We start from the raw sequence: 25146 nt of genomic DNA on the forward strand, positions 1-25146 counted from the left end.
ATGTATATACTGTGTGTGTGTGTATCGGTGACATGTATATACTGTGTGTGTATCGGTGACATGTATATACTGTGTGTGTATCGGTGACATGTATATACTGTGTGTGTGTATCGGTGACATGTATATACTGTGTGTGTGTATCGGTGACATGTATATACTGTGTGTGTGTATCGGTGACATGTATATACTGTGTGTGTGTATCGGTGACATGTATATACTGTGTGTGTGTATCGGTGACATGTATATACTGTGTGTGTGTATCGGTGACATGTATATACTGTGTGTGTGTATACATCGGTGACATGTATATACTGTGTGTGTGTATCGGTGACATGTATATACTGTGTGTGTGTATACATCGGTGACATGTGTGTGATCTGTCAGCCGGCCCGTCCTCCGCCTCCTCCCCCGTGTGTGTAATGTGTGTGCGGGAAGTTCCTGTCAGGAGGGCGGGGGCTGGGAGGGACGAGCCGGGTGAAGGAAGACCTGTAATTCCGCTCTGGCCTCCGGAATCCCCGGCAGGGTCACACGGGGGGATATTGGGGGTCGTGATGACGCGCTGTGGCCCCCTGAGGGCCGGAACCCTCACCTAACAGCCGGCACTGAGCGGTAACCGTGGTGGGGAGGGCGGCGGTGGTGGTGGGGGGGGTGAGGGAGGGGGCGCTGTATGTCTCCCTCACAGGCAGTGGCGCCGTACACTACACGTGTTTAACCCCTTTGTTGCCGGGGGAGCGGGTGACACCGGGTTGCTGGCGGGGCCGCCGCCGCTCCTCCTCCTCCTCCGCCGTCACTCACCACTTTCTTCTTACATTGTAGCAAAAAGAATGTCGGAGCGGCCCGAGGATGACGTCAGAGGGGAGCAGCGCAGAGCGGGGGCCCGGCCGCAGCAACGGCGGCAGCAGCAGCAGGCGGGGGACGGCGCGATGGCGGCCCTGCCCAGTCCCGGAGCCATGCTGGGGCAGCCCTGGGTGCACTGGCTGGACGCTGCCAAGCTGCACGACGGTGAGTGTCTGTGGGACTGGGGGGAGGAGGAGGAGGAAGGGGCTCCCGGCTGTCCTGACTGCTGACCCGCTCCCATTACATCTCCACAGAACTGGACGAAAGTTTCAAGGAGAGCGACAAGAAACGAGAAGCCATGAGACTCTGCAAGGAGGGTAAGTGAGGAGAAGGAGTGCGAGAGCCCTGAGTGCCCCGCACCTGTCTGCACCTCAAAATCAGCGCACCTGTCCGTACCCCGTTACCACACCTGTCCGTACCCCGTTACCACACCTGTCCGTACCCCGTTACTAGACCTGTCTGTACCTCAAAATCAGTGCACCTGTGCGTTCCCCGTTACTAGACCTGTCTGTACCCCATTACTAGACCTGTCCGTACCCCGTTACTAGACCTGTCTGTACCTCAAAATCAGTGCACCTGTGCGTTCCCCATTACTAGACCTGTCTGTACCCCATTACTAGACCTGTCTGTACCTCAAAATCGGTGCACCTGTGCGTTCCCCATTACCAGACCTGTCCGTACCCCATTACTAGACCTGTCTGTACCTGCATTACCAGACCTCTCCGTACCCCCATTACCACACCTGTCTGCACCCCATTACTACACCTATCCGTACCCCCATTACCATACCTGTCCGTACCCCAATACTAGCCCTGTCCGTACCCCAATACTAGCCCTGTCCGTACCCCATTACCACACCTGTCCGTACCCCATTACCACACCTGTCCGTACCCCATTACCACACCTGTCCGTACCCCATTACCACACCTGTCCGTACCCCATTACCACACCTGTCCGTACCCCATTACCACACCTCTCCATACCCCATTACCAGACCTGTCCGTACCCCATTACCAGACCTCTCCGTACCCCATTATTACACCTCTCCGTACCCCATTATTACACCTCTCCGTACCCCATTACCACACCTCTCCGTACCCCATTACCACACCTGTCTGCACCTCAAAATCACTACACCCGAAGCCAGTGCCATCATAATGACCCCCAAAATCAATCCCCCATCTTTCTGCATCTTTAGTAGTTCCTCCTAACTACATCTGTGCACCCCTCTGTTATCAGTACCCCCATAACTACACTTGTATGTACCCCCCAATAACCAGTCTCCACCCTAGGATATTACTAATCTATGACCAGTACCCCATAACTATACTTGTGGACATGCCTATATATTATCAGAACCCCATAACTACACCTTTGCTTGTATAACGTATTACCAGACCCCTACACGTATGTGCCCCCCACTCCGCCATCAGGAGCTGACTGACCGTATCGACACCTGGCTGAGGCCCCCAATGTAGACCAGCCCAATTTTACCAGAAATGTACATTTGGGGAATGTTCAGGTGTTTTGCATTGACGCGGTTGACTGTAGTAGAGCATCGGATAAAGGAGTGCAGTATATTGTGTCGGCCATTTATTATTGGTCCTGTGACACAGCAAAGAAATAAATGTACAATTTACCGCAGTCCAAGAAAAATATCTCGACCAGCTTCTCACATACAGGATGATCTTAATTGGGTTCTCAAGGACTTACATATTGATCCTTAGGAGAGGACATCAGTATGTGATCAGTGCGGGTCCAACACCTTTGACCCCCGCTGATCATCTAATTGATGAGGCTTTGCCCCTAGCATTGGCTGAGGCCTAGCCCCTGTTCCGATGACTCAGTCTCATTCAAGTGAATGGGGCTGAGCTGCAATACCAAGCCACAATCTAGAATTTCTTAAAGGGTTTTTTACATGTATAATCTGCCGAAAAGCCAAAGGTAAGTGTCTGCCCGCGCTCCCTGAGTGCCTTATGCCTTGAGCAGTGGTACACATGTATAACCACTAGTCTATGGGAGTGTTGGAGCGCTGTATACAGCTATCTCTGCCTGTCCCATAGAAGCGAATAGTGTTTTGGTCATACGTGCGCACTTCTACTTCATGTACACAGGGGACTTGGTTGTGATAAGTCTGACCTCTGTATCCGCCAGTCATCGGACACTTCTCTCCCATACTCAGGTTAAGAGATCTTGGGGTATGTTCACATAGAGTTTTTGCAGTAGGATTTTCCAGGAGTATCAATTGAAATGAATGGGATTTCTAAAAAAAACACCTTTTTCTGCCTCCCATTCATTTCAATGGTCTATGCAAGTGGGATAAAGCAAAAGATAAGTCCTGGAGCTTCTTTTATTTCTCTAGCTGGGGGAAAAAAACCTAATACTGACTCCTATTGAAATAAATGGAAGGGGGTAAGGTGGATTCTGCCTCAAAAATCCTCCTGCAAAAACTTACCCTTACATTGGTTCACACTAGCGTTCATCGTTCTGTTCTTCGGGTTACCTTCGGACCCCACAGACTATAAGGGTGTCAGTCGGGTTTCAGTATAAAAACAGCAAAGACAAAAGCCCACTGTGCAGGATTTTTCTCTGGAGTCTCCGATTTTAGGTCAAGACTCCAGCGCGGGGGTGACCCTAGGCTTACTGGGGTCAAATAAATCTCGAATCAAGAGCGTAAGGCTGCATGCACACGGAGTTACGCCGGGCTTGTAAAAAAAACTCATTCACAGCCGTAAACGCAAGCGCAGCGGACGGCTCCCGAACACTTCCCATTCACTTCAATGGGTGCGCCCGTAATGCCGGCGTTACGAGCGCTCCCATTGAAGTGAATGGGAAGTGTTCGGCAGCCATCCGCAGCGCTCGCGTGTACGGCTGTGAATGAGTATTTTTACAAGCCCGGCGTAACTCCGTGTGCATGCATCCTTGAATAAAAATGTATGCAACAGGGGAGTGCTTGAAAATAAGATAGCGCTGATACTTCCCTGCACCTCCGAGGCCATCACCTCCGCTGCTGTGTTTGTATATAGAGCTGAGGATTTAGCAGGTAGGATTTCCCGAAATTTTAGGTTGACCCATTCCTGTTTTTACGAGCGTGTGGCGGCAAATCTTCTTGACTAGCGCTACCTCGCGGTTCTTCAGATCTGTTGAAGGGCCAGCACACGGTTACACACGGAATCTGGCGGACCCCACTGACCATAATGGGGGCCGCTGTTTTAAAACTGGTGGAGCAAGGAGGACTTTTTCCTCAGCTGATTTTTGACAGCTATTAACCTAGCCTAGGGTATGTTCACAGAGTATTTTGCAGGCGGATTTGGATTCGGAATCCGCCTCAAAATCTGCCTGCAAAAACGAGCTCGTTCACACGGGGGGGGGGGGGCATTGGGGCGGCTTTTGGCACAGAGAGTGACGTGGGGAGCTGCGTCACTCTCGGGTCAAAACCCGCCTGCCACGACTGTCGCGGTCGCGGCTTCCCCCTCCGGAGTCGGCTCAAATGAATAGGCCAACTCTGGAGGTTGCGAGGTCAGCGAGCCGCGGAATCCGCCTGAAGAAAGAACGCTAGTGGTCTCCATAGACCACCATTGTATGGAGGCAGATTTTGAGGCGAAATCCGCTGACAAAATCCGCCTCCCTGCCCCATGTGAACGAGCCCTTATTTCACTGCGCATGTACCCAAAGTGTAGATTATGTCAGTGAAGTGAGGTGTATTGACCTGGGCTTGACTCTGCGTTCTTCACATGTGATGGAGTCCCTTAGAGGAGACACCGGGCATCTTCAAGGTTGGATTCCTAAAGATACCAGCAGTGGCCTGATAGGTGGTTCTAATCCCCAGCTTGTCCCATTATAAACATTTATTCCCTATCCACAGATCAGGGGATAAGTGTCTGAGCAAAGAGGGGCCCCGATCGCTGGACCGCAGTGATCAGAATGACCGAAAGCTCCTCTAAAGACTCCTTGTGAGTGGAGAACCAGTGCACTTGCGTGATTGGCGCGCCGTTCACTGCTTTGGGCCTGCCGGAGCTGTAATCTCAGGCAGCCTCATAGAAGTAAATGGAACGCCCATCGCGCAAGCACACTTTCAGTCCTCCTGATCACGAGGGGAACAGTGACCGGGACCAGCCCCTTTAATGACATGTTGTGGCTTTGTCAGACCTCTACTTTCCACAGTCCTCGGCCTATTGATCCCATAGCTTGACAGATTTCTTTTAACAATTCCGGAGATGTTTCTCTTATAACTCTGGGTTCTGTTTTTCCTCTGTTATTCTCCCTGGAAACTTACAAATCCATGGACAACTAGATGTTACCAGTTAGGGGTTTGTTCCTCCGCACCCAGTCAGTGCGGACATTACCAGACAATGTAGGACACTCTGTAACACTAGTTGTCACTTTATTAATACCTGTCCAGGAGGAATAAAAGAGGAATAGCACAGTTTAGAGTTCTAAGAAACGTTCCATCAGAATTGTTATTTTGGGGGTAGTGCAAGGATTTACTGACCCGGACACCTCAGGAGCGGTGACTGGTCCTCTTTAGGCCTGCATTGATGTCAATGACAACCCATTGATACAGTTTGGGAAGCTGAAGATCCCCTGATAAGTGATAGGGGGGTTACACTTACAAGGCAGTCCCATTTACTTTAGTAGCGGAGTACCCGGTCCCAGGACCTCCACCGATGACGTGACCTGACATAAACTCTGTGGTTATATCCCTGTTCGTTGTTTTTTACGCCTTGTGCTGTTCTAGTGCAATGTTTGCATCTCCTTGAGTACACACTCAAGTATTCTCAGCCACATTGTCATATCTGTCTTTAGAACCTCCCGTTATAAAACCGCTTTTCATACAATAAATAAATAGTACAGGTGACTATAAGACACTTTATACACCTGTTTCCTTCTCCATTTGTTATGCTTCTCTTCCCTTCCTTATCTTCTCTCAGTCTATGTATTTGTCTCTATTACACGGAAGCCTATGGAGAGGAGGTTGTTAATGGATTTATTGCCTATTTCTGTGCAGTGGCAGAGTCTTATCTTAAAATACAGCAGTGTCAGATGAGCTCCAGTAGTTTAGTAGTTGTGTGTCTTTCCAAGCATCCTCCTCCCCCCTCTCCTTTCCATAGACTTCTATGTAAAATATAACTTTTGTAGATGGAGAAGGAAATAGATTTCTTACATAAGATATATTACAAAGCTTCTTATATTCACCTGTACTATTCATTTATGAAAGGTGGTTTTATGATTGGAAGTCCACTGTAAGAAACTGAGAAAGACTGTCCTCGCCTTTCATTCCAAGATTTATCCTTTGAAGTCTGTATTTATTTGGTAAGGTGACTTTCTTGTTTTTGAGTCTTTGCCTGCTGTGTTCAGTTGTAATTTTGGAGTCTGGTTCTCAGGGTCTTATGCTATATGGGCTTAGTATGTTGTTGGCAGGTAGTAACTGTATGAGGAAGTTTATGTAGGTGTATCGGTAATGTTACCAGAAGCAGCATATCACCCCAGCCCTGCAGATAGATAGGTTACTGTCACCAGAAGCAGCATATCACCCCAGCCCTGCAGATAGATAGGTTAGTGTCACCAGAAGCAGCATATCACCCCAGCCCTGCAGATGGGTAGATTAGTGTCACCAGACCCAGCATATCACCCCAGCCCTGCAGATAGATAGGTTACTGTCACCAGAAGCAGCATATCACCCCAGCCCTGCAGATAGATAGGTTAGTGTCACCAGAAGCAGCATATCACCCCAGTCCTGCAGATGGATAGGTTAGTGTCACCAGAAGCAGCATATCACCCCAGCCCTGCAGATAGATAGGTTAGGGTCACCAGACCCAGCATATCACCCCAGCCCTGCAGATAGATAGGTTAGTGTCACCAGAAGCAGCATATCACCCCAGCCCTGCAGATGGATAGATTAGTGTCACCAGACCCAGCATATCACCCCAGCACTGCAGATAGATAGGTTAGGGTCACTATAATCACATAGTACTTCCCCCTGGTGCATTATTACCTCCATTGCTAATATATCGCTGTTTGTCAATATCCAAATAAACTCTTTGAAGCAACAAGGACATTGCTGGTTAGCTCTTTGGAGCAATGGCTGCATCCTTGTTTCTCCAAAATCAGCAAGATATTTGCAATGGAGGCAGCGATTTTGTAGGAGATGACTCCATTTCATTCAGGTGACCCTGCGTGGCCGAGTTCTGGCAGCAGACCAGTACCTTAAGGAACACTTTAAATATGAGTCACGTACTTCAGGACAAACATCACTAATCCTTAAATATATGGTGACATCAGTGCTGACCAAATCCATAGCTGCATTATACGTGTCACCTGAATGTATGAAGACTGGGGAACAGATGTGGAGACTGTAGTGTCACCTAATACACCTAAGTGTGTGTATATTGTCCCTATACTGTATACATATAACAGGCCATATAAAGTGTTAGTTCAGCAGTTTTAGGAAAATGGCCGGCATCGTATTGTAAAATACATGACCATACATGACACAAACATGGAAGCAAAATAGGGTTCACATCTGCAGAGTCCACCGAAAATTGGTGGAGTAAAGTCCTTTCATTATACAAACAATAGGATTTGTCCTTCACTATTTGTCAGACATCCCCTTTAATATCTTGGCGATGCCGTGAATGGCGCTGTGCGTGTTGTCGGCCGGGTTTGTTTTTGCGCTTCATGCCGATTTACAATATGATGCGGTTGTTCTTGGATGGTTTTGGAGACGTTTTTGTGACTTGTGCCGAAATCTGGACCAATTTTGGGTGGAGGCAGAAAAAGTTACCGACTCCAGCTAATTATTTTTTAATGATTGTGCAATTGTTAATACTGTATAATTAATTTGTGTAATTAATACGTCACTTGTTACATATTTTGCTTTTCTAGGAATTCATTAACTAGCTTAATGCAAGGACCCCGGCTCTGTACTGATGAAAGTTGTACAAAATGGCCATGAAAAGGGGATATTTTTCACGTTCTTTTTGCATCTGTGGGGCCCTCATTTTATAGGTTAAATTTTATTGGGCGTCCGGCAAAAACACGACGTGTTCTATTTTTTGACGGTGTGTTAAAATGGACTGTCAGAAATTTGGTCATGTGAGCAGTCCCATTCACGTGAATTCATTTTAATGCTGCCATGTGATAGGTGTTTAACCAGAAGAAGAAAAAAAAAAAAAACGCTTTCACACATGAGCATCACTGGTGTGAATAGAGCTTAAAGCCGATGCTCCACAGTGCGAAAGTGCCGCAATTTGGCCGCGGCAAAAAAAAGCAGCATTTTACAGCACCTGCAAAGTGAATGGGATTCTGGCTAATCCCATCCACACATTGCAGAAAAATGTCAAATCTCAAACACATTTGCGTTTTTGTAAATTGCAGCGTGTCAATTATATCTACGGAAACGTTGGCGAAATGTCCATAACAGCTCAAGCCCTTTAAAGGAATCCTATCATTAAAACTCAATTTTTTCTCACTAACCCGTCGGAATAGCCTTAAGAAAGGCGATTCTTCTCCTACCTTTAGAGGTCTTTTCCTCGTTGGCGTTCGGTATAAATCCCAGTTTTTGTTGGTATGCAAATGAGTTCTCTCACAACATTGGGGGTGGGCCCCAGCGCTCAAACAGCACTGGGGGCGTCCCCAATGCTGCGAGAGAACTCTCCAGCGCCGCCTCCATCCTGATCTGGAACGTCCTTTTCATGCGTCTTCTTCCAACGATCGCTTCAAACTTCTAGGCCTAGGGCAAAGCCGACTGCACATGCCTGCCGGCTGCAAGAAAATGGCCACTCACACAGTATTGTAAGTAGCCATTTTCTTGTGGCCTGTGGGCATGCGCAGTCGGCTTTGCCCGATGCCTAGAAGTATGAAGCCAGCGCCGGAGGAAGACACGTGAAGAGGCCATTGCAGAAGAAGATTGAGGCGGCGCTGGAGAGTTCTCTTGCAGCATTGGGGATGCCCCCAGTGCTGTTTGAGCGCTGGGGCCTGCCCCCAGTGCTGCGAGAGAGCTCATTTGCATACTGACGAAAACCGGGATTTCTACCAAACGGCTTCATTGTGCCTTTATTCACATGATAGAATTGTGATGTGTATTCCATGATCAGTCACGTGACATCCGCCTCCTATTGCTCTCCATAGGAATCCTTGCTGTAGATTATGCAGACTGCATTTTTTTTCCACATGAATTTAAAATCTACATGACTCCACATGTTAATCCCATCGACCAGGGTAATCTGTGTGAAGTCAAACTGCGAATTTGCAGCAGAAATTCCAGAATTAGCCTTGGATTTTTGCCATGGATTCTGACTTGTCCATCTGCTATGTGAACATAGCGTTAGGGGGCCTCTATATGACACCATATTTTACCCTTATAGCAGGGAAAATACCTGTATAATAAGGTCTGCCATACAGTAGGCCACGATTTAGTCACAAAATCTGTAAAAACCCCGGCAGTCTCCGCCATCCAGGACTTGTGTGCTCCACTTTAGACCCGTCTGTAGGTAACATGGACCGGCCGCAGAGTACAGGTCACTGCTTATTATTGTATTATTTCACCTACAAGGTCTCCATCACTTGGTTATCATACAATCCTATTTTACGGTCCCCAAATTCTCTTCTGACCCCTAGTCAAATGATGTAAACTTATAACAACGTGATCCCTAGGATTCTGCTGTTTTGGGTCTTTCAACCTGCATTTATTTGTAAATTTCCAGGGGGGAGTAACAGAGGAACAAGACAGCGAAGAGTTCTGAGAACCGATTCTCCAAAATTATTTCATGGGTAGGATAGATATTTATTAAAACGGACCTGTCAGGAGAGGGGACGAGTTTGTAAAACTTGACCTTCTGATATGGAAGATTGTGATCCAAATTGTTGGAGTTTTTCGTTTTTTTTTCTATTGAAATCAATGGAGAGAAACCTGCATCAATCCTAACATGTTCTGCTGCGTCGTGTGAGCTGGAATTTTTTGTGTCTTGGTTTATTGCAGCGTTGTAGAAAATTACCACAACCACGATATGCGAAGACTCCCTTGTAACCCGCACTTTTACAATCCGCGTACCATAGGTTTATTGGCCAGTAAATGGTTAAAGCTCTGGTAATAGGTATACGTTGTCTACCTGCATGTATGTGTAGTATACCTCCAGGCTGAGTGAAGGGGTAGCAGTGTGTGTCCCTGCCCTGATTTTGGTGGGGGTCCCACATAAATACAATAGATGGCCATACACATGAAAGCGTGTACATAGACTGGAGAGACGTGACCATGTCTAGAAGGAAACGGCTTTCTTGCATTGTGGTAACTCAGAAACCACGCTCATTTGTTTACTAGAAACCTGGTAACTGGCTTTGTTTTATCACTTCTGACTCTCAAAACTTTCTCCCAAATTTTCCTTACCCTTATGAGGGTAAGAGAAGGATTGGACAAATCCCAGTAACCAGACAGGCAATGCACCAGGAATCTTCTGATAGGGGATTATGGTTGGTTGTAGACTATCTACAAGGTCTTCAAGTCACTTGCGTGACCGCTGCTCCATCGCTTCGATTGGGAAAAGAGCTGGACTCTTTCCATCAGTCCTGTAGAAGTGACCTGGCACAGACATTACTGCTCCATTGTCACCGGGCACTCGGACATTGGTCGTCATAATAGCAGAGGTGACCTGCTATGGATATTGCTGCTCCATTGTCACCAGACACTCTCGGACATTGGTCGTCATAATAGCAGAGGTGACCTGCTATGGATATTACTGCTCCATTGTCACCGGACACTCTCGGACATTGGTTGTCATAAGAGAAGAGATATGGTATGGATATGACCGCTCCATTGACACAGAACACTAGCCCCTTGGTTCTCATGACTTGATCAGACACTTATCCGCAGAATAAGGGACAATGATTAGAAATAAAAACTATCCCTTTGAGCCTACGGCTACACATTGTGGTCTGTTATGTTCTATCCTACAGTGGACTCGACCGCAAAGCAAAGTTATTCTATGGATCCATCTAAAGGGATCCGACTTCTACAATCGTGAGAACCAAGGTCCTCGAGTGTCCTGTGCCAATGAATCAGTAATGGTTGAACCCCGCGTGCCTAGAGTGGATTCATCCAAACCATAAAAACCCCAATGAATCCGCAGTACCAATAGGCATATCGGGGGGTTCCCAACACTTTGAGTTTCCCTGAGATTTCGCGCCCATCACATCTACTGTCATTTACGGCAGGTTATCCGCCGCTGCCAGATGTCGCTTTAGATGAAGTCTGTCGGCATCGTCGTAATTTATAAAGTAAACATCAATGTTCCGAAGCTCCAACATTTAGTAAGTAAGCTTTTTATAAATGTGCATAGAACTTGCCAAGTGCTACTTGAGGTGATCCCTCCGATTCATATGGCCGGGAATCTGAGGGATTTGCCGGTCTTTACTTTTTCCGGGCAGATTTGTGAGTCACAGAACCGCAGAGACTGCAGTAGGAATAGGAGGCTACGTACACAAGCCGGGGGAAGGAACGTCGCTACCAGGTTATGTTTTTATGTGCACTGTCGTAGGAGGAACTACTATGTGGTTGGAATTATTCTATGGGCACTGCTATATGCCTGAGACATTATGGGTATATATATCTTTGGGGTATGGGAAGTTCTAGGAGTGCAATTTTTCATGGGCATAGAAGTTTGGAATGGTTGCAAGGTGTCCAAGTGTAGAGACATTGGTGAGTTCATTGGTGGCTTGGTGAATACAGGATGGTCTTGGTTTTGGATGTGTAACAAGGGTATTAGGACGTAGGAAGTGTATTTGTATTTGTCCATGATTCGGGCTCCTGGATTGCATGCAATCCTCATGGCTGCCAGTAGACAGCTGCCAGTAGACCGTGGTTTCTTATGCTTGCATATGTGCCACGGTCGGCTTTAGTAGACCACAGTCAAATGCATCGCCTCCTCATCACGCCATTTTAGAATCCTAAACCAGGACTGGATTGGAGAAAAAGATGTTGGACATGTCCTGTATAAATTCGCTACACTTGGTTTTGGCTTCAAAAACTGCACACAAATGCCTGACCCTTAGTGATAAGACATAACCACACGTGGAGTATCACGAGTTGCTTAGCATTTCACCTATACTTGCTTTGGCTTTGCAAAAGTGATGGCTCTAGTGCAGATTTCGTTTTTCCTGTGCACAACAACACCCTGGCCGCCCGCTACGCAGAAAATGGCCGAATGAGCAGCAATAGCAAAAGCGCTGTTAATACACACGCGACAAGACTCTGTAACCCCTGCCATTTTTAATCCAGCCTTAGGAGCCATCAAGTTGCAGTGCCGCAAGGAACCGGACCAACATGCTGTTCAGGACTTATAGTACCACGCGGTTCTGCCGGTAAATCTGTGCAACGAAAATCACACTGTGGCCACTAGGTGAGATCGCACTATTGGGGAGGGGGCAGAATCCAAGACAAACATTTAGTACACCAGTCGTGATCATCTCTACGCCTCATCAGATATAAGGCCCTTCCAGCGGCTGTAAGTCGGGTGTCCCAGAAAGCTTGGTGACAAATTTCTCTGCCTGCTGCTAAAGCTTTCCATTTGGCTGGCACCCAGCTTTCCTGGAATCAGGTATATCTAAGAAACTGCTCAGAACGACTCAGTTTCTCTTTACTATATATTTTTTTTCCACTCCTTGTAGACACCTCCGAGCTCCTCCAAATGAATGTGTGTTGTCTTGTGGCTTGAGGCCAGTGAGACATTGACTTGCATTCGCCACCGTGTCTGGAATACAAATCTAAATGTTTTATGATGGCAGCTGACAGACGGCCGCACAGAAAGGGAAAGCGAAGGAGCAGATTTCGATCCGCCGTCTTCCTTTTGCGCCCAAGTAACGTGCGGCTTTTGTGGCCGCCAGTACAAAGCCAAGGAACGAGGCCACACTCCGGCCAGATCTTCAGCTAATTGCTTCTTTATTATAAGCCGAGCTAATGCGTAGTTTGGTCCTTTCAATAAGCTGTAGAATCTGCTCTCTCGTAGCCCCCAGCATATTGTCAAAGTCTTTCTTCCGTCTCCGTTCGGATTGCTCCACTGTGGTCTATGACACTGTCTCCTGCAATTATCGCTCGGCAGCCTGATGCCTGGAACTGAAGGCGTGTTTCCTGGGACTGCCATGAGAGACCGGCTTTTTAGTGTCCATATTAAAGCACGTCATTATTAGCTGGGGGATTATAAATAACAACGCAGTCTCTTCGTCTTGCGTGTCGAACACTGTGTAACGCTCCTATGCCGTCGACGGTGTTGTGCGCTTGTGATTTGCATGCGTACGCTTTTACCTGCGGGAGGCTTTAGTTTCATTATTAAAGGGATTTTCCCACCAAAGCGGATGATGGCAGATCCGTCGGAGAGTCAAGTCCAACTGTTGCAAAACTACAAGTTTCAAGATGCAGATTATCAGGTCGTGCTGGAAGTTGTAGTCCTGCAACAGCTGGACGACCGCAGACTGAAGACCAAATGCTCTAGGGGTATTTTGGTGCAGAGATTGTCTGAAACCCCAAATGATTGCAAGAATGAAAGGGCCGCAGCTCTGTGAGTTTGCTTTCTGGATGGGAACTGCCCTATGCAGAAGGGTCTCCCGATTGCCGGGGGTCCCTGCCATCAAATCATCACCAGTCAGCAAGAGCTAGCATTACCTAGCAATGTGCAAGGGTTATGCCTCAAACAAAAACCTATCCATAGGATCTAGGATAAGTATCCAAATAATGGCGCTGACCGCTGAGTCGCCGTCCAATATCAGTGGTCCAAAAGCCAAGATATAAGGGGCAACGCCTTAGAGAAAGCTCAGGACAGCCCCTGTACCTGTGAGAGCAGTGAATGGGGATGTAGAAGCGCAGGCGACACACGGATGTCTCACCGTGCACATAGCCCCAGGCTGAAATCGCACCAGCACTTTTTGTGGTTACAGTTAATGCAGTGTTTTGAGCCAAGACCAGGAGCCGATCCAGAAGGGATAGGAAATATGAAGCAAGACTCTATACTTTTCCTACATTTCAAATCTACTTTTGACTTTGGCTTAAAAAAATAAGGCCTATAAGATGCCTTGGGGTATATTCACACATCAAATTAAAATCGGAGCTGTGTTTCCAAGCCTGAAATCTGCGCTGGCCTGAGATAGGTTGCCTATTTGTACAAGGATTAGCTCCATTGTCATTCAAGGGGACTAATCCTCTGCGTTTCCATATAAATGACTGGCCACTTATTTCTGCAGCAGTTTTTTTTTTTCTGCCGCTCAGCTGGAAGTCTGCATGAAAATCTTCTGATAAATGTGTACTCTGTTCCCTAAACCCCATTTACCTGCATGGGATGTGGATTGTTAGCAAATTTCACATGGCTTTGGCGCGGAATCGACCAAAATCCGTATGAAGTTGCTAAAAATGATTTTATTTTTGTTTCTAGAAACAATAACTGGCAGGTATTAATATTCTGACATCCAACTTTCCTAAACTCCTGAATGAACAATATGCTTAACCACCCTGTTGTTTCTGAGATCACACTTACAGTGTTGGCCAAAAGTATTGGCACCCCTGCAATTCTGTCAGATAATACTCATCTTCTTCCAGAAAATGATTGCAATCACAAATTCTTTGGTATTATTATCTTCATTTATTTTGTCTTCAATGGAAAACCACAAAAAGAATTGTCAAAAAGCCAAATTGGATATAATTCCACAGCAAACATAAAAAAGGGGTGGACAAAAGTATTGGCACTGTTTGAAAAATCATGTGATGCTTCTCTAATTTGTGTAATTAACAGCACCTGTTAGTTACCTGAGGCACCTAACAGGTGGTGGCAATAACTAAATCACAATTGCAGCCAGTTGAAATGTATTAAAGTTGACTCAACCTCTGTCCTGTGTCCTTGTGTGCACCACATTGAGCATGGAGAAAAGAAAGAAGACCAAAGAAGTGTCTGAGGACTTGAGAAGCAAAATTGTGAGGAAGCATGAGCAATCTCAAGGCTACAAGTCCATCTCCAAAGACCTGAATGTTCCTGTGTCTACCGTGTGCTGTGTCATCAAGAAGTGTAAAGCCCATGGCACTGTGACTAACCTCCCTAGATGTGGACGGAAAAGAAAAATTGACGAGAGATTTCAACGCAAGATTGTGCAGATGGTGGATAAAGAACCTCGACTAACATCCAAACAAGTTCAAGCTGCCCTGCACTCCGAGGGTACAACAGTGTCACCCCGTACTATCCAGTGTCAGCGTCTGAATGATAAGGGACTGTATGGTAGGAGACCCAGGAAGACCCCACTTCTTACCCAGAGACAGAAAAAAGCCAGGCTGGAGTTTGCCAAAACTTACCTGAGAAAGCCAAAAACGTTTTGGAAGAATGTTCTCTGGTCAGAGGAGACAAAAGTAGGGAAAGGCATCAACATAGAGTTTACAGGAAAAAAAAGAGAGGCCTTCAAAGAAAAGAACACGGTCCCTACAGTCAGACATGGCGGAGGTCCCTGATGTTTTGGGGTTGCTTTGCTGCCTCTGGCACTGGACTGCTTGACCGTGTGCATGGCATTATGAAGTCTGAAGACGACCATCACATTGTGCAGCATCATGTAGGGCCCAGTGTGAGAAAGCCGGGTCTCCCTCAGAGGTCAGGGGTCTCCCAGCAGGACAAGGACCCAAAACACACTTCAGGTCAGCACTAGAAAATGGTGGTGAGAGAAAGCCCTGGAGACTTGTAAAGTGGCAGCAATGAGTCCAGCCCTGAGTCCCATAGAACACCTGTGGGGGAGGGGGAGAGATCTCTTGATGGCAGTTTGGAGAAGGCCCCCTTCACATCTCAGGGGGGACCTGGAGCAGTTTGCCAAAGAAGAATGGCCTAAGATTCCAGCAGAGCCTTGTAAGAAACTCATTGCTGGTTACCGGAAGCGGTTGTGCGCAGTTATTGTGTCTAAAGGTTGTGCTACCAAGTATTAGGCTGAGGGCGCCAATACTTCTGTCCGGCCCATTTTTGGAGTTTTGTGTAAAATGATCAATGATTTGACTTTTTTTTTTCATTTTCTTTTGTGTTTTTTCATTGCAAGCAAAGTAAATGAAGTTATTAATACCAAAGAGTTTGTGCTTGTAATCATTATCTGGAAGAACACAAGTATTATCTGACAGAATTGCAGGGGTGCCAATACTTTTTGCCAACACTTATAGCTTGGTATAAGATTTGTGGTTAATGTAAAAGAATACAAACAATCCACAAAAAAATCCTTTGAGGTTCTCATCACTGGTGTCTAAATTGTAAGCTTTGAGTCGAGAATTAAAAGCTGTTTATTAGCTTTATTTATTTTTCATTATATAGAACACAGTAGGAGGAAACTTTACTGCAGCCTCCCTCGCTTTACTTTCTCCCTGCTTCTACCTCCTTCCCTTTACTTCCTTCTTGCTGCATCCTCCTTCCCTTTACTTCCTTCTTGCTGCATCCTCCTTCCCTTTACTTCCTTCTTGCTGCATCCTCCCTCCCTTTACTTCCTTCTTGCTGCATCCTCCCTCCCTTTACTTCCTTCTTGCTGCATCCTCCTTCCCTTTACTTCCTTCTTGCTGCATCCTCCCTCCCTTTACTTCCTTCTTGCTGCATCCTCCCTCCCTTTACTTCCTCCCTGCTTTTACCTCCTTCCCTTTACTTCCTCCCCGCCTGGATGGATGGTTGAATATAGGTGGATGGGTGTAACATAATTAGAATAGCTTACTCAAGCAGGTCATGTTTGTGCACCTGTACAGGAAATTGCTAGTTAGTAGTCATGTAATCACAGCAGCATCAGCACTAATTCAGCCATGTCTCAGTGTGAGGAGAAGGAGGAGAGATAAAGAAATCTAGGAAGTGGATGGGCATCAGCACCACTATTTCTGTAAGATCTCAAACAATAACTATTCTAGCCCCAAAGCGATTCTGTATGAAATTCGATTTTGGGCCGTGAAAACCCTTTAATTGGTAGGCGGAAAGGTCTGCAGGACAAGAGCTATGAAGACTTTCGTGTGCATTAACACTGACATTGCAATATAAATATGGCGCATGCATCCTGGCTAGAGATGAGCGAGTACTGTTCGGATCAGCTGATCCGAACAGCACGCTCCATAGAAATGAATGGAAGCACCTGGTACTTCCGCTTTGATGGCGGCCGGCCGCTTAACCCCCCGCGTGCCGGCTACATCCATTCATTTCTATGCGAGCGTGCTGTTCGGATCGGCTGATCCGAACAGTACTCGCTCATCTCTAGTCCTGGCACATATGGCTTCTGTTGGATATCTGTGGCTACATAAGTGTGTTCTTTGGGCCACCAAGTATAGCCACGCTCGTGTTTGGAGCCGAAGCTGAGTACACAATAAAAGGGAATCTGATCTCGCTGGAGCTGTGAGGTCCCTACAGTCAGCGGACCAGTGACATTACTGGGAGTTGCGTCTCCACCAATATTGATATTGTTGCACCCAGAAAGTTCTTTGAAGGTCTTAAAGGATTCCAAAACCTAGCCTAGCCATTCGTTTGTATAACCCTGATACACCAGTAATATGTACACATTCCTGTTACGGAAGTTGAGCTATTTTTTGGCATCTCGAAGGAGCTATCTTCTCTCTTGATCAGGATTTGGTTCCAAATATATTAAGATCTAATAATCCTCTGCGACATTTCCAAGAATACACTGCCATATAATTACCAGGCACTCCACCCAGTGACCTATACATAAGCTGCAGGATTCACGGTTATGACTCTATGGCAGGCGTGCCATTTGTAAATGTATCGACCACACAACACTTTGCACAATCTTGGTAACCGTTGTCTTTTACCTTTATCCTCTGTTCTATTTTCTTTGTAAAATCTGCTAAAAGTAACGTCTCCTCCTCCTGTGGATTTAGGTTTAATTGATGAGCAATCCTCCGTCACCACAGGCAAAAAGCAGAGAGCGGCACAAAGACCCAAAGGACTTCATAAGTTCCTCTATTACTAAACCACAAGCACTTGGCATGTGCGAGTGACCTATTTACCACAGTCACGTCTTTATCTTGTTCCCTTCAGCTCGGGGGTCCCCGCCGTAGTTACATTCTTCCAATCATTGGGGGGATAGGATATCGTAACCACAATGAGTCCCGCTGCAAATAGCAAATACGTGCAAGCTTCCTGCTCTCCTGACCTTCCAGATAAGCTCTGGTGGATGTAGAATGTGAGTTGCTCTAAGCGGTGCCCTGAATTTTCACAAAAAAAAAACGTTAGATCGGGGGTCATTTACTGGTATGTACAAAAGCTGTGATCAGGTACATTTAAAGGGATATTCCAACCAGCGGTGCTTAGAAACTATCCACTGGATGGGTAGTTCGCAGGGTTGTGCTCGTGCCAATAGCGTCATAGATTTTGAGTCGGCAGAGAGAGTATGTTTTCCACATTACTTCATTTAGGTCATGGAGAACTCCTACTACAGCTCATAATACATTTGTAAGGTGTGAGTAGGAGCTGAGTAACAGAGGCTTGGAAAAGAGGACAAGCAGCAGCAGCTAAGGTGTGAGTTTCTATTTTTCCCAAGTACTTTATTCACATCAAAACAGCTCACAATAGATTTGTATGGCAAGGGGAGTGAAGGAGTTAGTGAAAGAATGTCAGCAGCTAAATGGTAAGCTTCCATTTCATCCCAAGTGCTTTGATATCAATACAGGTCAGTACTTCTCTGTTTGTGATCCTGAAGATGCTTGTGGGTAAGTTCACACTGAGTTTTTTTGATCAGGATTTTGAGACCATATCCGCCTCAAAGTCCTGACCAAAAAGATGGCTCCCATTGAAATCATTGAAAAAGAAGCGAGATGCTCATTCTTCAGGCTGTTTCGCCTCGCGAGTCGTCCTGAAGACACTCCCAATCACTGGGCCTAATCCGGAGTGGAGTGCGTAACTGGATGCCGGTGCAGTGGACCCGCGGCTACCCGTATTTTGGACCGGAACCTGAGCCGGCCTCCGCCTCAGGTTCCGGTCCAAGAAGCCCCGTGTGAACTTACCCTAAGAGTGCTATGGAGTACTCTGGATTGTGCAGGACATACATAGAGAAGTACTTGCACTGATATGAATGAAATACTTTGGTTGGGATAGAAAGCTTCTGTTTATCCTCTGCATTAGACCCTGCCTGTCCTCACTTCCCTCCTACACTTTCCATAGAATTTTTTTGTCAACTGTGGTCTGATATAGCAGAGATTTAGGAACGGAGGAGCAGTGGAAACTGTCTGACAAAAGGAGATCCGGACGTTTTTCTCCTGCTACCATTTATTAAAGTTTCTTATCTCCCATACTATTGGTTTATACAAAGTTTATTGAAACGCCCGTGCCAAATTATTGCTGCGTTCAGGCTTTTCTTATCATTTCCGCCGTGGATCTTACCAACACAAAACACTAAAGGCATCAGATTTGGATACAGAGCTTTCTAGCCGGGGAGGTGCATTGCCGTCATCCTTACGCAGGTGTTTGTAAGTCACTTGGGTATATTGTGCGTTATAACGAAATACTAAAACCAGTCGACTCCCCGCACCAAAATAATATTTCTCATTTCACGAAGGCTCCATCTCTTGCAATTGTTTCATCATCCATCACCGGTATGTACAGTAACAAGGTCATGTACTGAATCCAAGGACCTGAATCTTAAAGGAGACCTATCAGATAAAAATGTATCTGTATGGCCTCTTATATAGGAAAGGCTATCGGTCACGGGATAGGACCGCCCACTGGACTCCTAAGCCTAGAATGAGCAGGGATTTCAATGTCTTTTGTCCTCTACTAGCTTGGCAAAGAAGAACACATCGCGTTTTATGTGCCTTTTATTCCTCTTAGTCTAGGAACATAAACGGGGAAGTTTTGCAGTGTGTTCTTTCATCCTGCCGACACAATAACCTCCATAAATCGAGTGGTATTTGTTGCAGCTCACCTGTAGGTTTTCTTTGCGCTCCCCCCGCCCTGCAGTTTCACCCTTTGCATTGTATCCGGGGGTAAAAACAGCAGTAATAATCGACATACCAGGCTAGGGATAAAGAGCGACTTTGGTTGCGATGTACACAACTAAACATTTGTTGTGTTGTGACCAAGGTTGCCATGTAGCCCTAGCCATAAAACCCTCCGCTTACTTTGCAAATGTTATTGCAGAAATTTCTACGACCGTCCCATTCATTTGATTAGGGCTTGCAGAAATTCAGTTTTGCCTATCCTGCAAAATCCCTTGACTATCGGTTGCTGTATTACAGGAACGTTATCATCTTTCGCTCTGGATTTATAATAACCTCACTGGGCCGTCCATAACCACGAGGGCTAGCTGTTTGTAATGCCCGCCCCGCGCTGTCCTTTCTATGCGAGCGCCCTGCGGGAATAGCAGCCCGTCCTGTAGTATCAGCCCAGGCGCCGAGTGCTGTATGTAAATTGCAGCTATTATTATTACCTCTATACTGGTTTGCATTTTGCATGCATGGCCGAGATGCAGATGATTCGATATGGAGGGAGCACATGGGGCTCGTGTTGTGGGGGTTGTGCTGATAAGACTCCTGTGCCTGCAGATGGAGGCCATTGTTTGTGTTGACAAAGCATTGCCCTTTGTAGGAAGTCATTATAGAGAGGACCAGTGCTTGCCCCCGAGTGTGGGAATGCTGGCAATTTCCCTGCCCCCCATTCAGAGAGCTGACGGAGTGTGTGAAAGTTGCAGCTGCCGCACATGTAGGTCATGGGGGTGTTCCTGTGTACAGGGCTCCGTGTGGCAGATCTTACCTGGCAATCTTCTGCAAGGTCTGGATCAATACCCGCACGTGGCAGCTGAAGGGTTGCATCAGTACATACTTGTATATACTGTATCAGTACGTGGGTTTCTGCATACCCAGCTATGGCGCACCCTCAGCACTCCAGCGTGCATACTTACTCCCATAGAAGTGAGTGGAGAATGCTGGGAGTTGTAGTTGCTAATGCCTTCCCTACTCCAGTATTACTGCATGACTAGGCCTCGTTCAGGGGGCTTGGAAAGCTGGGTGACAATCCATGTAGGGTTTGTAGTCACCCAGCATTTCCAGCTGTAATGTGACACAAGAACCAAAGCTCTGTTCACGTTTGCATCGGTTATAGCGACCATATTGTTATCCATCACATTTCCTTTATACACTATGTCGCTATAGCCGTGTGATCCGTAGAGGGCAGTACTGGCCTTACCTCCATTCACATGGGTATAGCGGTGTAGGACAATATACAATGAACAGGTCTCCGCTAACATCGCTGACACTCAATAACCCAGTATTGACTCTGTCAGGGCCCAGGATCATTATTACAGACCTCAGGTAAATATTGGCTTTTAGAATTGCTCCGTGTCCTGGACTTGACATCAGACGGCCATTGAAATAGACGGTACCTTTAAATCCATCACCGCCTGCTGTGGTTTTTCTGTTCGCATTATATTTTCATCTTTTTCTGTTGCTTGGAACCCGTCAGCAAGAAGTTAAAGCTCCAAGAGCGTGTGCGGGGTTCCAAAACATGGCTGCTGTATTCCAGGTTGTGTGTCGTATTGCAGCTTAGTCCCGTATACTTTTAGTAGAGCCGAGCTGTAGTACCAGACACAACCTGTCGACAAGCGTGGCGCTGTTTCTGAAATAAAGCCGCCATTTTTTTTCTAATTCTGGTAGCGCTTTTAATCGAAAAACTTATGTTTTAGTTTAATCATTCACTATCATTTATGTGAAAACTGAGAACGTATTAAAACATGGACATCTTCCGTATGCTGTCGCCCGGGATTATTGGCCGGGGGCTACACAGAGCTGTGGTCCTGCAATTGCACAAAAATTGCCACAAAATTTGCGTTAGGTTGTATCCACACAGTGCAGTTAATGGTCCATTGGAAAAATCTGCGTGCATTTTTGATGCAATTTTTAGTGAAACTTGTTACCCGAACAATTAAGAAATGGCGCCAAAAGCTGCCGAAAAATACGGGCGGTTTCCAATTCCTTAGTTGAGATCTCCAATAGAGATGAGCGAGTACTGCTGTTTCGAATAGCACGCTCCCATAGGAATAAATGGACGCAGCCAGCGCGCAGGGGGTCAAGCGGCCGGGTGCCGGCACAGGCTACGTCCATTCATTCCTATGGGAGCGTGCACTCACTCATCTCTAATCTCCAACAATCTGCAAGCGAGCCTTGTTGTAAGTGTTCAGTTTCCCTACAGCGCCACCACAGGGGGAATGATGCATTACACAGTGCCAGCTGTATCTTTGCAATGCAGGACAGGGCCGGTCCTCCAGAACAAGGGGCGCTCTTTGGGATCCTCCTCTCTGACTTGACTGCAGATCACTTACAACATATAAACTTTCGTCATAGGACAATCCCTTTAAGATTATAGACGAGCAGTGGGTTTTTTATCCTCATGTAACCCGTGTCCATTCTGTTTTCTTCCAGACATGCCAATATTTGGACTATGCCCGGCCTACGATGAGTTCTATCTGGTTGTATGTAGCCAATGTAATCAGGTCATAAAGCCGCAAGCATTTCAATCACATTATGGTAAGTGCTTAACTATGACTTAATAACGCTGTTAAATCAGGATTAAAGATGGCACATTGTGTTCATCCCGCTAATGATGTGCTGAGCTCCTCACATGGAGACGCACTCGCAGGATTTTAACGCAAACCACACTTTTGGTTGTTGTTTTGTCAGACATTTATAGGATTGTTTTACATGTGATTGTGTTAACCACCTCCAGCCCTGTGCAGTGCGGAGCGGAAAGTCTGACACTTACAGGGTTAATCCCGAGATGTAAACCTACCCGGCTATCTACAGTGCTGATGGGTGGGGGTCTCACTGGGGTCCTAGGTCACCCCATTAGAATACAGCAGGGGTCAAACATGTACATTCTCACGCCATTCATCTCTATGCGGATAGCTGAGCGCTATATACCATCTCATAGACCTTGTAGTACAGATGCATGACCACCCTGCCATTCTGAATAAAGTACATTGCACCCCTGTCATTGTGGGGTCCCAGCAGTGGTACCCCCACTGATCAGATACTTAGCACCTGTCCTGTGAATAGGTATTAAGTTTACATCTGGGGAACATCCATTTAAAGGGATTGTCTGACCCCCATATTCATTTTTCATGTTGATGACCTACCCACAGGATGTGATAAGTGAGAGTCCGATGCCCGGACCCCACACAGATCAGCTGCATCCTCAGTGCTTGGGAACCAGAAGCTATAGCAGTGGACGGGGAGTGTGTGCAGGCGCTTCTATGAAAGTAATAGGGGCGACACTGACTTTCTCCAGACCTAGCGCAATATCTAACACCACCCTAATGTTGTCCGAACAGCTGATCTGTACTGGACCTATGTGTCTAATATATAGGCCAACAGTATAAAAATTTGAGTTTAACCACCCCTTGAACTGGACTATGAGCGCAAATCCAAACCCAACAGGGGCTTGCTGCAGATCTGTATGGTGTTACCTGTAGGTCCGCTGCTAGATGTAGGTTTTTAACCTTTTGCATGTTACACTTTGTCTGTAGGACACCCCATGTAAGTGATGTCGCCGCTACATAGAAACTCTCCATTCTGGTTTATATAAGGGAAAAGTGGTGTCCCCTTTATATAATGTCCGAATAGGACTGGGCTGAGTCCTAGCGAACCCCTTTAGCACAGTGATCTACAACCTGTGTACTGTCTATTTGAGAAACTACATCTCCCGCCATGCTGAAGGGTTATAGGTTGCAGATCAGTGGCCTTAAAGGGATTCTACCATTAAAACCTCTTTTTTTTTGTGGATAAGACGTTGGAATAGCCTTTAGAAAGGCTATTCGTCTCTTACCTTTAGATGTGATCTCCGCCGCGCCATTCCTTAGAAATACCGTTTTTTTACCGGTATGCAAATTAGTTCTCTCACAGTGATGGGGGCGGGCCGCAGCGCTGAAAACGCGATGGAGGCGTCCCCACTGCTGCTCGAGAACACGATCTTGCGACGCCTCTATCTTCGGCTGGATCCTCCCCTTCTCTGTCATCTTCCTCCTGCGTCACCTCCGACGCCTGCGCAGTTGGCTCTGCCAGTGAGACACCAGCAGAGCCGAGTGCGAATGCCGGCCAGCAGCCATTTTTGGGAGGCCGCTCCTGCATTGAACTACAAGAGCAATAGCGGCCTCCCAAAAATGGCCGCCGGCCGGCATGCGCAGTCGGCTCTACTAGTGTCTCACTGGCAGAGCCAACTGCGCAGGCGTCGGAGGTGACGCAGGAGAAAGACGACAGAGAAGGGGGAGAATCCAGCCGAAGATAGAGGCGTCGCAGGATTGTGTTCTCGTGCAGCAGTGGGGATTCCCCCATCGCGTTTTCAGCGCTTGGGCCCGCCCCCCATCGCTGCCAGAGAACTACTTTACATACCGGTTAAAAACGGTATTTCTAAGGAACGGCGCGGCGGAGATCACATCTAAAGGTAAGAGACGAATAGCCTTTCTAAAGGGTATTCGGATGTCTTATCTACAAAAAAAGAGGTTTTAATGGTAGAATCCCTTTAAGGGGGTTATCCCTCTTTTTAATATTGATGGCCCAACCCTTAGGTTACACCATGAATTTTAGAGATATATGTGTCCAATTCCTGTTGTGGGACAGCGCAGCTCCCCATAATACCAGGATAGCGGCAGGGTTTAGGTTCCGCAGCCGTGTCCCAGCGAAGTCTATGGAATATGGCCGCAGTACCTAAACCTGCTGCTACACATAGTACCTTACCGTCAGCTGATCTGTAGGGTGCCAACTATCGGATACCTGCAGGCCTTAAATTAATGGCCATCATTAGAAAGGTGAATAATCCTCTTAAAGGGTCTACTACTTACTATTGATCAGCTGTCTTTAGGATTGGTAATGAATGGCACAGGTTGCAGACGACCCCTTTAATAAGTTTTGGGTTTCTTGGTATACTGACATGGGGTAAGTCTTGGCTCTTTGTCTTCCTGGAACACTCCCAAGAGACTGTAATAAAACATTGGTGAGCCATTGCTTGGAATATTACATAACTGGACTAATGGCAGATTCCTCGTATACTCTGATTTCCGGACATTTCCGTTTACAAGCCGGGGCCGTCATGTCCGTCACTACAGCTACTTAAAGATCCTAAAAGGGCTCCTCTGTGTTGGTGCGCGTCCAACACTTCATCTGGAATATTTTCAGCTCTTCCCGGTGAAGTTGCACTAAAGAAACTGACCAGCAGGGGGAGCCCACACCAATGACGTGTTCACATTTGCAAGGAAAATGTGAGCGATCCTGCCGAAAAGTCCGGTCTGCTTTGTGTGTGAATCAGAGTGACGCGAAAGAGCGTGAATCACCGGAATAATCGG

General features: G+C 46.7%; 1 protein-coding gene across 4 annotated transcripts in view; it reads left to right on the forward strand.

The window, feature by feature from the left end:
• ATXN7 (ataxin 7) overlaps positions 1-25146 on the forward strand; it is an 85850-nt gene that overhangs the window by 35462 nt on the left and 25242 nt on the right. For 3 of the 4 annotated variants that reach the window (XM_075286964.1, XM_075286960.1, XM_075286962.1), the window contains 3 exons: positions 817-1002; positions 1092-1154; positions 22232-22336. In XM_075286964.1, coding sequence (XP_075143065.1) covers positions 825-1002; positions 1092-1154; positions 22232-22336 — 346 coding nt within the window. In that variant the 5' untranslated portion in view covers positions 817-824. Of the gene's footprint in view, positions 1-469; positions 610-816; positions 1003-1091; positions 1155-22231; positions 22337-25146 lie in introns of those variants that run through there. The other variant, XM_075286961.1, reaches the window with a different exon arrangement.

The sequence above is a fragment of the Leptodactylus fuscus genome, chromosome 9 (genome assembly GCF_031893055.1).
Source record: "Leptodactylus fuscus isolate aLepFus1 chromosome 9, aLepFus1.hap2, whole genome shotgun sequence".
Lineage (NCBI taxonomy): Eukaryota > Metazoa > Chordata > Amphibia > Anura > Leptodactylidae > Leptodactylus > Leptodactylus fuscus.